This window comes from Lampris incognitus, chromosome 1, assembly GCF_029633865.1.
Source record: "Lampris incognitus isolate fLamInc1 chromosome 1, fLamInc1.hap2, whole genome shotgun sequence".
Taxonomy (NCBI): domain Eukaryota; kingdom Metazoa; phylum Chordata; class Actinopteri; order Lampriformes; family Lampridae; genus Lampris; species Lampris incognitus.
The window spans coordinates 11,207,085-11,220,966 of record NC_079211.1 but is presented as its reverse complement, the minus strand read 5'-3'; the positions used below and the strand labels follow the sequence as shown (position 1 = coordinate 11,220,966).

Below are 13,882 nucleotides of genomic sequence, written 5' to 3'. Positions count from 1 at the left end.
GTTGATTATGGAGAGGTAGAAGCCATTCGTTTTAAATCTACGAGAGAGAAAAACTGAAGGGAGATATGCAGCACTCATTAAAGACAATGAACATCAATGAAGCTGCAACTTCCTCCAATTGTTCGGAAATATCATCCTGCTCAAAGATGTCTCTAATCGGAAAGCTTGTTTCACTTGGTTTTGAAGCCTTTGCTTCGTCTCTCTCTCCACATGTTCTTTCTCAGCAGCCCGCTTTCGTCGTTCAGTTACTCTATCAATTCGCGCCTGCATTTCATCTCTTTTTTCGTTCTGGGTTTCAAACTTGTCATCTCCAATTTGTAATAATAACAACAATAAATTAATTAAACGTATTGTAACGTGCATGGATAAGTAGACACGTTGGCCGCTGGCTGGCGGGTCTGACTCTTTAGTCGAGCGGTTAGCGATGTCTCCTGCGGTGCGGGCGACACGGGCTCGCTTCCCGGCCGCGGCAGTTCCCGTGGTTGCGTTGTCCCCCAAATTCGCTACAGTATATAAGCGCTTTTCTAACACTCAAAGTAGCTTTACAATAAACGGGGTGAAACAAGACAACAAACATACGAGAGGGAGAAGCAGCAGCCGGCAGTACTCTCCCACATACCGATACAAAAGGGGGAGTTTTTAAGCTCGGCACCCAGTCAGGTTTCCATCCACCCCACGGCTGTGCAGCAGCTGCGCTCAGAAAGTACTCACCGCAAACCAAATCTTTCGGTTAGGCCATCTCGACTGATTGTTTCAGTTCATGAATCTTCGTGTTTCAGTTCATGAATCGTTATTAGTGTAACCGGTTATTTTCTTGCCCGGTGCGGGATTCGATACGGGGTGTACTGCACCACAAGGCGACATCACTAACCGCTCGGGCTAACGTGTCATATTAGTAGTTTACAGTCGTCACCCTCCCCGGAAGCGCGCCCTCGCGCTTGTTATTCCCGCGCTCCGAAGAGACTTCTGAGGATCTGCACACTTCCGGATCCCACCGCTGCCACCAATGTAAGCGGTTATTTTCTTGCCCGGTGCGGGATTCGAGACGAGGTGCACTGCACCACAAGGCGACATCACTAACCGCTCAGCTAAAGAGTCAGACCCGTTAGCTAGGGACTAACGTGTCTTATTAATAGTTTACATTAGAATGACTCACAAGAACAGCGCACAGCATTGTGGGTCTCAGATAACGTAACAGACCACTAGGTGTCGCTAAGTGCTCAATATCAACATCCATAACACTGGTCGCAGCAAGCCGCATAGCCTACGTCGCTCATTTGACAGTTCTTCGGCTCGTTCTCCTTGGTGCCTAATGATTGGTGGAACACGCTTGTCGCTATTGTATCGAGTTCGGCGGGGGGGGGGGCAGCCCGGGCACCGCCACAGCCGGGACGCGAACCCATGTTTCCCACTCCTCGAACGACAACGTTAACCAGTCGACTAAAGGCCCCTTTATCCAAGAGCCAACGTGTCTACTTATCCATGCACGTTACACTATTATCAGGGGTTAAAGTGGGATTTGGTAAGTGGGGGAGCCAACGTTAGCTAGCTAGCTATCGCGATTAGTTGTTTGAACTGACCCTGACCCGTGAGTGTGAAGCCAGTCTCTTCTGACGTCAAGTCTCGTGAAGCCACACAGCAGGCAGGTGCGGGTCACGTGAGGACGCGATATCATTCAAACTTTTAGAAAAAGTAAAGTAGTATAAAAATAGAAGAACGACTTTATTTGCGATTTATTTTGTAATGCTTGTGAATCGGCTGCATCATGTTTTTTGTTTTAAATTTTACTGTGACAAAAAGGTTGAAATTACTCCTGTCTACAGAGTGCCGGATCTCAGCTCCGGTTGACTTGGGGGGGGGGGGAGGAGGAGGAGGAGGAGGAGGAGGGGAAGTGCCGGTGTCGGGATCCGGGGAGCTCCGGCCCACTTTAATCACTGTCTGCATCGGAATTTGTTTCTTCAAAATCCAGTACACCCACTGAATGACCAGAATATCAATGAAAACCTTGTTAAGGTTAAGCCTTTGTTTTGGGTATTTGATACTGAAACTAGACATTAGACCAGTAGATGACAGTAAGAATGGGGGAAAAAAAATCACCTGTGCACCATTTTCAGTTGTTTTGTATACAAGTTAAGCCCACCGGCTCTTGTCTGTATCACTGTTTTATTGACTTCTTCTGCTGTTTGTATATTTGAAAAAATATATTATTCATTCAGTCATTCATTCATCTTCTTTCTCTTCTTCTGTGTGTGAATGGTGTCATGTGAGTCTCCCTTGTGCGCACGTGCAGTCGGTTCTCCTCCCAGGTCTCCATGGTGACGGTGGTCGCCACTTGGACGCTGCTTGCCATTCCCCTCATCACATTTTCTGTTATATATATATATATATATATATATATATATATATATATATATATTATTTTTTTTACATGATGATGCTGGTCGCGTGGCTTGGGTCCTGGACTGTTCGGATGGCGTCTGGATACTGCCTGGCATCGTACGCATCATATTCTTCATAAATTTTATAAGTCCATTATAATTGTGTTATCCTCTTACAATGTTGTATTCTGTAAACTGCGTAAACACAGCATCCATTGCACGTTGTCCGTCTTGGGAGAGAGATCCCTCCTCTGTTGCTCTCCCTGAGGTTTCTTCCTATTTTTTGTCCCTGTTAAATGTTTGGTTTTTTTAAGGGAGTTGTTCTTTATCCGGTGAGAGGGTATAAGGACAGGATGTTGTGTTGCTGTTAAGCCCACTGAGGCAAACTTGTGATTTGTGACATTGGGCTATACAATCTTCAGCCTCTTCTCCGGGGTAGGGTCGCGGTGGCAGCAAGCTAAGTAGGGCACTCCGGTCACCCCTCTCCCCAGCAACGCCCTCAAGCTCCTCCTGGGGGATCCCAAGGCGTTCCCAGGCCAGATTGCACATGTAGTGCCCCCAGCGAGTTCTGGGTCTACCCCGGGGTCTCCTCCCCCCAGGTGGCGGTGCCGCGACCTCCAGCGCGCACTGGGGCGGTTTGCAGCTGAGTGTGGAAATATATTAACAAAAGAACGAAAACAAATTAACGTTTTCCAGAAACTATTCCCACCCCGGACTTGCGCCTACGGGCAATGGATCTGATTGGCTGAGAGTGTGAACAAGGCTGAGCCTCGATTTAGGTCAGTTAACTTGTTTTGGTTTGTTTTCCTTTTAACGTCTTTATTAATGTAACCGGTTATTTTCTTGCCCGGTGCGGGATTCGATACGTGGTGTACTGCGCCACAAGGCGACGTCACTAACCGCTCGGCTAAAGGGTCAGACCCGTTAGCTAGGGGCTAACGTGTCTTATTAGTAGTTTACAGTCGTCACCCTGCCCGGAAGCGCGCCCTCGCGCTTGTTATTCCCGCGCTCCAAAGAGACTTCTGAGGATCTGCGCACTTCCGGATCCCACCGCTGCAACCGGTTATTTTCTTGTCCGGTGCGGGATTCGAGACGGGTGTACTGCACCACAAGGCGACATCACTAACCGCTCGGCTAAAGGGTCAGACCTGTTAGCCAGGGGCTAACGTGTCTTATTACTAGTTTACACTAACAATAAAATTCACAAACAAACAAAAAGTTATTAATACAGACCAAAAAAATACCAGAGCTAGAGGGAATCTTTGAAGTGAAAATATTAAACAAAGAACACAAATAGACAGTTTTTGCAGCTTATTATTAGAGTTAACAATGGTTTTAATGTACTGTTTACTTTTCAAATACTATAAATAAAGGTTTAGAATGGCTAAATTTTGATTTAAGAATATAATATTTTTCTAAAATAATCATCAAATGTATTATATAGACTTATTTGAGTTTATTACTATTGTTATTATGGAAACCAAAGGTCGGTTGACTTGTGGCTGCCACGCTAGTGTGTTCGAACATGTGACCAAAAGTCACGAAAAAGTTGAGTGTCGGCCATGCTGGAGGATAAGAACGCAGTGGGTTAATTGCACTTTAGCAGCAAAGTCGTTGTCGTCGTAATCGGACATGCCTTCATTTTGTTTCATTTACGAAAGTGGTAATAATAGTCAGTGATTAAAGTGGGCCGGAGCTCCCCGGATCCCGACACCGGCACTCCGGCACTCCCCTCCTCCTCCCCCAAGTCAACCGGAGCTGAGATCCGGCACTCTGTAGACAGGAGTAATTTCAACCTTTTTGTCACAGTAAAATTTGAAACAAAAAACATGATGCAGCCAATTCACAAGCATTACAAAATAAATCGCAAATAAAGTCGTTCTTCTATTTTTATACTACTTTACCTTTTCTAAAAGTTTGAATGATATCGCGTCCTCACGTGACCCGCACCTGCCTGCTGTGTGGCTTCACGAGACTTGACGTCAGAAGAGACTGGCTTCACACTCACGGGTCAGGGTCAGTTCACCGCACCAGGCAGACAAGACTCGAGGGAACGTCAACCTGCTACCTGCACTATCATCTTGGATTGGGGGGCATAAAGAGTGAGTATCTTCAGTGTATTTCCAATAGTATTTCCAATAGTTTTGTCTAGCTCTGCTGTGGTTTTCATTCAAGCAACTAACGTTAGCGAACGTAACATTAGCTTGCTAGCTAACTAACTATCTTCCACCCGGTAACGTTGCTAGCTAGTTGCTGACGTTGCTGGCTAGTTGTTTGAATGCTGCTAGGCAAGCTAACTATCGGTAGCGTCCGGTAACGTTACCGGTAGCTAGCTAGTTATGTTTGTCCAACCTTAGCTCTGGCCATGCAATATTTTCATTCAAATAACTAACTAGCTAGCAAACGTTAGCTACCGGTAGCTATTATTAGCTTGTTTCAGCATTCAATTTTTATTGCTGAAAAACTGGTTTGTTTTATATTATGATTGGAATTGGAACATTAAATGTTGTGATGACTATTAGTAAATTCATGAAGTCTGTTCAGTGGCACTTTCAACTAATACAAAAGACTGATTAAAATGCATTTCATTTTTTAAATTGAACATGTAGCCAGTGATTTATTGAGTATGTAGTGTGTGTGTGTGTGTGTGTGCGTGCATGTGCTCGTAGGGTTAATTTCCTGATTTGAGACGCAGTATTGGGGCCGACTATCACTCCCGCACTTTTGCCCACCTCTCTAATACAGAGATCCCCCACTTACCAAATCCCACTTTAACCCCTGGATGCAGACAATGATCTGACAACCGTTCCTTGGCCACTAAAAACGTGCATCACTGTAACCAGCATCTTGGGGCTGATACCAGCCTCTACACATACTGGGTGCCTTTTTTATGAAATAGGAACCGGATCCTGTTCCTTTCACTGGCACTTGTATAAGTCAGCTGCATGATGCAACATACAGGCTTTGGTAAACCACCACAGTGCCCCCATTACCCCCCCCCCCCAAAAGCCTTTGTACATTTCACCCGATCACTAGGAGCGCTAAGCCTCCTGCCAGATTTTTTATTTTCATTGATAAAAAGGAAAGGTTTGCTGTAAAGCACGCAAAAATGTCAATGCCTGCTGGAGCGTTTGTGGTTGGAACAAACAAGCTCCTGTTCCAAGAGAGCGCCAACGCCAAGTTCCGCCCTATTACGAAATACGCGGAATCCTTCCGCTCCAAGACACGCCCTCAGTTCGCAACTGGCGTCATTTTTTTTTCTTCTTTTAAGTATGGCAACAAAAAAACTGCGTCTCTGCCCTTTTTCGATCAACTTTTGCGTCTGAATTCCTCCAGCAAACACCTTCGTTCAGGAGGAACCCGAACACGAAATGACGACATCGGCACAGTCGGCTAAACAAAGAGCGGAAGACGGTTCTACTGGAACAGGAAAAACTGAACAGCTCGTCGTTTCCGGAGGCGGGCCTTTGAAAACCACAGAACCAATCGGAGCTTCGTTCCTGGCCTGTCTGGGCTGACGAACTAGCCACAACCAATCGCGCGCGAGTACAGTTTGATGTTGTCCATGTAAACAAACAGACCCAGCGCGGCCATTACGCTCAGAGGACGGAGGAGAGTTTGACGAGGAGTTTCTCATTTCTAGGTTGTACACGCCGAGGTACGTCACTTATATAACCGCAAAAAAACACCAACTTTGCTTCCATTTGATCGCATTTGACTCTCTGCCAGCAGATTTCTCGTTTGGAAGTTTTTTTCTTTTTTTCTTTTTTTTGTCAGATCTGTTGACCTCGAAAATGGCAGAGCCAACGGCTTACCGTAACCATTGTTTTAACAGCTAGGTAACGATGCTCTGACGACATTACAGGTCACGTATTAAAAGGGCGTTGTTCTTGTCTGACTTCGTACTTGTAGGCTGCACTGCGTAGATTCCACCTCGGTGCGATCTTCGGCGAAAGGTCGTAAGTGAAAAGTGAAATGAAAGATCCGAGTCGCAGCAACATTGGCAGCGGCGCCTCAAACATGACCATAAGCAATGACGTCATCCTGACCAACCAGTTCAACCTGGAGGACAGTAATCCTTTTGCGGAGTACATGTGGATGGAGAACGAGGAGGAGTTCAACAGACAGGTAACGGCTCTGACATGAATCCCGCAGGTTAACTATGTCAAGGGGTAGTAAACTTTTTTCTTTTTTTTTTAACCGAGAACATGTTGATTTGGGCCTCAGGCGGTAGCACTAATTGCCCCCATGATAAATTCATCAAAAGACGAGATACATCACACGGTGGCTTTGAGGGGGGACGTTTATGCTCTTTCTTAATGTCCAAGGAGAATACACATATGGGCCAAGTCACTGTAATTTGTATAGCTTTAAATCACAATTTAGACCCAGATGGCTTTGCAATCACAGTTACATTCTGTGCAGTACGTGACACTACCTATCCTGCTAGATAAACCGCCTCTGAAATGCCTACATCATATGGATAATAATAATACATTTTATTTGTGGGCGCCGTTCAGAGCACTCAAGGACACCTTACAGAACAGTTTAAAAAAAAAACAAGCAGCACTATATCAGACAGCATAAAATCAACACAAAGCAGGGTAGACAATAAAAACTTTATACAACAGATAAGTATAGCATCATCATCTGCACAATCTGCACTCAGTGAGGTGGGGATCAGACTGAATGTGCCAGTTTGAAAAGATGGGATTTGAAGGTTGAAAGACAGTCAATGTTGTGAATGTCAGTTCCATAGGCAGGGGGCAGAATGACTGAGGCTGTAGACCCCATGGTCGACAAGCGGGCCAATGGTGTAGTGAGTTGGAGAGCAGAAGAGGATCTGAGAGCGCGAGAGGGCATGTGGATATGAAGGAGCTAGTTATTAAGGACCTTAAAGGTGAGAAGCAGTATCCTGAAGTCAATACAGTATTTAACAGGGAGCCAGTGGAGTTGCTGAAAAACTAGAGTGATATGATCTACGGAAGGAGTTCTGGTAATGATACGGGCAGCTGAATTCTGGATGTATCAAAGATGCCGAGACCCCTGTGATTCAGATGACACACATCGGGCCTAGTGACTAATAACAAGAGACAAATAGAAAGATGACATGCTGGCGTTTACCAACTACACTCTCTGGGTAGACTTGTGAGAAGCTGGGGTATTATATATTTGGGAGAGGTGTTCCACTACAACTACTACAACCACTACAACAACACCACTATGTCTTGATGCATGCTCAATAATCTGGGTAACGAAATCACAGAAAGTTGAATCAGTTCATCTGGACACAATGTTTATTGAGAGAAACGGTTCATCACTTATCTAAGTGACCTCTTCAGTCTCATTGACTGTAGGTATCCCCACCCTTATAAACAATACAGTAGCATAATGACTGAAAAGTCAAGTCAATTTTATTTGTATAGCTCAATATCACAAATTACAAATTTACCTCAAGGGGCTTTACAGCAACACAACAGCCTGTCCTTAGACCCTCGCAACGGATAAGGAACAACTCCCTAAAAAAAACCTTTAACAGGGAGAAAAAATAGAAAGAAACCTCAGAGAGAGCAACAGAGGAGGGATCTCTCTCTTAAGATGGACAACGTGCAATGTATGTTGTGTTTACACAATTTACATAATACAACAATTAGAAACAACATAATAAAACAAAAATCAATAGGGGATACCTACAGTCAGTTGAGACTGAAGAGGTCACTTACATGAGTGATCGAAAGTTTCTCTCAATAAATGTTGTGTCCGGATGAATTGATTCAACTTTCTGTGACACTCATCTAAGTGATTTCTTCAGTCTCATCTGACTGCAGGTATTCCCATCTTTTCTAACAGCACAGTTGCATAACGATCGAACCATACCTATGGAGGTGTTTAGAACAGATGGCAGTGGAGTTTTTAACTAGATTAACACAATCATGAAAAGTGAGAGGATTCCTGAGGACTCTGCAGGATTCCTGAGGACTACACCCATCTACAGGCCAGTTGCTACTCTTTCAAGGATGAGGATGTGCACATCCTTGATAGGGAGGAATGCTGGTTTCAACGGGCAGTCAAACAGGCCATCTATCTGAAGAGGGAACGACCATCCCTGAACCAGGGGGTGGGTGGGTGGGGGTCTAATGCCCTTTTTCCACTGCATGGTACTGGCTCAATTCTACTCTGTTCGACTCTACTGGCTTTACTTTTTGGGATTTTGTTTTCCACTGCAGATAGTATCCCCTCACGGCGAAGCCCCGCTGTTCATCAGTGGGCGTGTTGACTATTTAAAAAAAAAAAAAATTAAAAAAAGGGGGTCCGCGGTGGTGTAGCGGTCTAAGCATCGGCTTTGTGTGGATGCAGTTGCCCACTGGGGACCGGGGTTCGCGCCCCGGTCTCATCAGATCCAACTATGGACGGACTCAATGAAGCAGCAATAATTGGCAATGCTGTCTTCGGGAGGGGGGCGGAGTCGGCTTGTGTTCGTCACGTGAATGCGTCTCTGTGTGTGTGGTTCGGCCTGGATTCACCTTGTCACGAAAGTGGGGAGGTGTGTCCTTCACGACTGCCGGCCAGAGATGCAGTTGGCGAACGCATGCAGTACGAGGGGGGGTGTTTGAACTAAAATAGGGAGCGATTGGCCACTAAATTGGGAGAAAAAGGGAAAAATCAGAAATAAATTTATAAGAAATATAAATAAAAGATTTTATTTAGATTTAAATAAATATACATGTATGTATGTATGTATTTATTTATTTATAGTGGTATTTTCATGTCACCTTTTAGTATCAGCTCAGCTCACTTGGAACCTCGACGGAGGTGGTACCAAAAAAAGTTGAGTCGAGCCAGTACCATGCAGTGCAAAAGGGGCATAAGAGTACATCTGTCACCATCTTACAATACTGTGATTACAACTATTCCCCAGTCCTCTGTGAGTAGTACACATGGCCATTGTAACTCTAGTTAATGGTCATGTCAATTTGGGTATGAAACCGATTGTTGGTTCGGCTGTTATGCAGCTGTGCTGTTTATAAGGCTGGGGATACCTGCAGTCAGTTTAGACTGAAGAGGTCACTTAGATGAGTGATGAAACGTTTCTCCCAATAAACGTTGTGTCCAGAGCTGCTGGTCTCTGGAATAATCCTTGGAATTATCCTTGTACTCTGGCCACTGGGTAGAAACTTACCGTCTTGTCCAAGTGACAGATCTAATCATAAATCACACTAATGTTTGACTAATAATTTATTCAAACAGAAGTGACATATTCTGTAACTGAGTAAAGGCCAGTAATGAATTCAGAAGTTGCACCTTACCTGGTGAAAGATATGTAGGACAGCAGGGGGTGTCTGGGTAGCGTGGCAGTCTATCAGCTGTTGCCTACCAACACTGGGATTGCCAGACCGAATCCCTGTGTTACCTCCGGCTTGGTTGGGTGGCCCTGCAGACTCGTGTGTGCGAGTGGGAAGCCGGATTTGGGTACGTGTCCTGGTCGCTGCCTCCTCTGGTCAGTCAGGGCGCCTGTTTGGAGGGAGGGGGAACTGGGGGGAATAGCGTGATCCTCACACGCACAACGTCCTCCTGGCGAAACTCCTCACTGTCAGGTGGAGAAGCGGCTGGCGACTCCACATGTATCGGAGGAGACATGCGGTAGTCTGCAGCCCTCCCCGGATTGGCAGAGGGGGTGGAGCAGCGACCAGGACTGCTCGGAAGAGTGGGGTAATTGGCCGGATACAATTGGAGAGAAAAAAAAAACGTTATGTAGGATAGCAGGTAGGTCAGTAATAATGCACTTAACTGAAAAAAGATAAATCAGTCAGTATTATGATTCCTAATCTTTGTCTAAATATGTCCAGTCACATTCAGGCTAGTATAGAGTCCTGTCTGTGAAACACATGATGGTTTAGGCAATTTATTTTCTTCAAATGGATAAAAATATGTCCTTTGTTTAAAAAAAAAATCACTTAAATCACAAATTAATAGGTATTGGTGATCAGCTCCTCTGAATTGGGTGTTTATTTACTGGAAGCTTATCCAGTACAACCACAGGCTTCTACTGTTGTTGACTAACCAGCTCTGTTAAAATAGTTGTGGCTGCTATTGAGGGATAGGAGAGTATTTTATTGCACAGGCAGTCTGAGGTTCAAACCCATAACATTTGGGTCACAAGCTGCCAGCCATTTAGTATTAATCTTATTTAGTTCTATTGAGTGTTGCTATAAAGAGCCGCTAATTTATATATGTATTCATCTGTGTGCGTCGTCCAGGTAGAGGAGGAGCTCTGGGAAGAAGAGTTCATCGAACGTTGTTTCCAGGAGATGCTGGAGGAGGAGGAGCAGTGGGAGTGGTTTGTGCCCTCCAGAGACCTCCCTGCCCAGGCCATCAGCCAGCTCCAAGACCAGCTTAACTTGCTGGTGCTGGGTGGAGATGTGGTTCTGTACGAGGATGTTGTGGTGAGTAGGACAAAAATCTTCATTGTTTTTCTGTTCAGGTTAATTCCCGGTTTTATTTCCCCGTTCCTTTTCACGGTGGACCAGTGACTTGGGAAAATATTAATGTCCCACCTGAAGCTTTACATGCAAACAAACGTCCTAGTCGAAACCTTCAACGGCTGGCGTATTTACGTCAGCTGCTAGCACACAACATTTTAGGTACTTTAAAAGGTTACAGGGTGTAGGACATTCCTGTGTAAGAGGGTTTGTTTGAACCACTTACTTGATGGGATGGATCTAAATCAACATAAGGTCACCTCCTCCGGTCACATGGATGAAAGATGTCTATGTTAGTTGAGCACGGCGCTGACATTGTAAGGGCTTAGGATTCATTCCTCACAGGGGGCATCCAAGCCACACATGTGGTGACTAGTGGTAGTGAAATATGTTTTTCATGTTAGTGTTTATCTCCGGGATTATTGGAAGAATCTCATGTTTTGTTGACGGATCAGTCACATAGAGTCGCTTTTCGGTTGGTGACAGTCTGCCTCTCTGGATGCTGGTTGCATCCATACTGGTGCAGGCAAACCTAATCCTTTCACTCGAGCATCGTTCTAAACAAAGCACCTTGATTTTAACAGGTAAATAGCAATCTCAACCCCAATGCCAAGGAGTTCACCCCGGGAATACAGAAGCACGTCATGTGACCCTGGCGGCCAGCGGCAGTAGTCCACACTGTGAAGTGTTTGGAGAAAGACGTGTGTCGTTTTGACTTGTCACTCTGTTGCACTTGACTTAGGCCTGATGTGTTGCCAAAGTTTTCTGCTAGCCTTGCATGTGTAAGACTTTGAATAACGTTACATATGTATATGTAAAGCATAACTATATGCCTATTTGTTGTAACTCTTTTGAATGTATCGTCAGGGCAAGAGGATAATTAGTTTTAATCCGTTACTGGTTGTTGTGTTTGCAGTAGATAAAGAGGTTCAGTTTTCCACAAAGAACAAAATGTCTTTGTTACAATCAACTTTGCCCAAGTTGTAGGACATGATGGCTTTTGCACTTTTTATTCTTTAGATCATTTTACTTTTTGTGTATGTGTTTCCTCATGACTTTGTCGGGGTCCTCCAGGTTGCAACACTTCTTTGTATTGATGTACAGTCTCCTTTATGCTCTGATTTTTAGTGTGAGTTTTGACCTCATATGATCGTGTTCTGAGTTGTCCCTTGTTCCTTCCGCCTCTTAACCTTTCAGTCTGGACTTAAAAAGCCTGCTTTGATTTATTTCGTCATTTCCATTTTCTTTTCTGTTTGTTCCTCTCTGCTACCTGCTGACCCTCTCTCAGAGCCTGTGGCAAGACCGCCACGTAACCAGTTTTTTTTCTGAATACACATAAGTACTGTAAAAAAAAAAAAGTTGAAAAACAAAAAATTGTTAAAAAAAATCTATTTTTTCCTAATCTATTTGAAAATAAATGTTTATGGACAAAATGTATTCTTATGTGGTGTGAGGATCTCAGTTTCTATGAGTGAGCTGCTCAGGAATTTAAAGAGGAAAATTGTTTTGTGATGATGCAAACACAGTGCTGTTCCAACCATGACCACGGTGCAGTGTCGGAGCCATTCTTTAAACTACGTGGAAGATTCTTTTTGGGGAACTTTAATCAACATGGCCCACAGATGGTAAGCTACAATTTCCCATAGGCTTTGTAAACTAGTTTCCATTCCATTCCATTATCCAAGCTGCTTATCCCAACCGGGGTCGCGGGATGCCGGAGCCTATCCCAGCAGTCCTTGGGCGGCAGGCGGGGAGACACCCTGGACAAGCCGCCAGGCCATCGCAGGGCGTAAACTAGTTTAGGAATTTAAAATTATTGAGGCACTTTTTCAAAGTCAGTTGTCTCGCAGAAAGCATGTTTTCACATGTAAGGAAAATATAGTTGTGGAGATTTTCACATCTGCAGATCACATCTGTAGATGTACACGTGTAGATGTGTAGATCTACACATCTACAGACACTTAATGAATCTTGACATCTACCACTGCTGCGAAATTGCAACAAAACAACAACAAATACACCGTCTGGTCCACAGATCCATTCTGTAAGTCATGAAGTCTTCTTCCTGGCTGCTGACCTCGTGTCACTCCACGGGCCCCGTGGGGACCACAGCCTGGATGAAGGCGGTCTGCTCTGATCCATCAGTAACCCTGATGGCGCTGAAGTCCCAGCATGAAGCATCTTAACGAACACGTTTGGATACACACATCTAAAGTGTGTATACTATACACCAAACGGTGAGATCGCGACCATCCCTTGTGGTCGCGTTTTTAAAATCAGTTTTAAGTTTTATTGAAAACTTGTTAATGAAGCTCATCACTAATGGCTGTTTTTTTTTTTTTTTAAGATTGATTGATTGACAACGCACCAAATAAGTACATTGTCATTTCTGTTCTAAATAGAAAATACAATAACAGAAAATAGTGGAAAAAAATATACAGAGAAAAGGGGAAGAACAAAACAAAATAAACACCCTCCCACCCACCCCATCCCAAGAATGGTACAATGCTCAACTTCATTCACAACTTCAAGTCCTTTAAAGATACGTTAAGGGGAGAGAAAAACACAACAGCAGTTCCAATAAGTGAATCAACTAAGTGGATTTATTGAAGGGAGAGAGTCCCAGAAGGAGCCCAGATTTGATTAGATATTGCAGGTTTCCTCCTGACATTGTACAGATTCTTCTCTGCAGTGCAATATGGTGAAAGTTAATTCAGCCAAGTGCTTTTGTGATGGTGAGTTTTCTGATTTCCAATTTATAAGGATTATATCTCCCCCCCCCCCCCCCCGCTGTGCTGGCAAGTAATACGAAATACTTCCTACGGTGAGTTACTGTTAGCATGCCAACGTCACCCAATGACCAAATCCTGGGATCACATGGTATTTCATATTCTATGACTATCTGAAACGGTGGTTATAATGAACTTCCAAAACTCTTCCAGGTAAGGACAACTCCAGAGCATGTGGAGCAGGTTGCCTGCAGTTATCTTATCTGGCACGTGGCTGATATCCATCCATCCATCC

The 13,882-nt window shown here is 44.4% G+C and overlaps 1 protein-coding gene across 1 annotated transcript; it reads left to right on the top strand.

The window, feature by feature from the left end:
• The first annotated feature begins 5,910 nt into the window (after nucleotides 1-5,910).
• On the top strand, nucleotides 5,911-12,289 carry LOC130119094 (polyadenylate-binding protein-interacting protein 2-like). Its single transcript, XM_056287498.1, has 4 exons — nucleotides 5,911-6,036; nucleotides 6,291-6,506; nucleotides 10,637-10,822; nucleotides 11,443-12,289. Exons 2-4 carry the CDS (start codon nucleotides 6,354-6,356, stop codon nucleotides 11,506-11,508), a joined length of 405 nt encoding a protein of 134 aa, XP_056143473.1. The 5' UTR covers nucleotides 5,911-6,036; nucleotides 6,291-6,353; the 3' UTR covers nucleotides 11,509-12,289.
• Nucleotides 12,290-13,882: the final 1,593 nt, after the last annotated feature.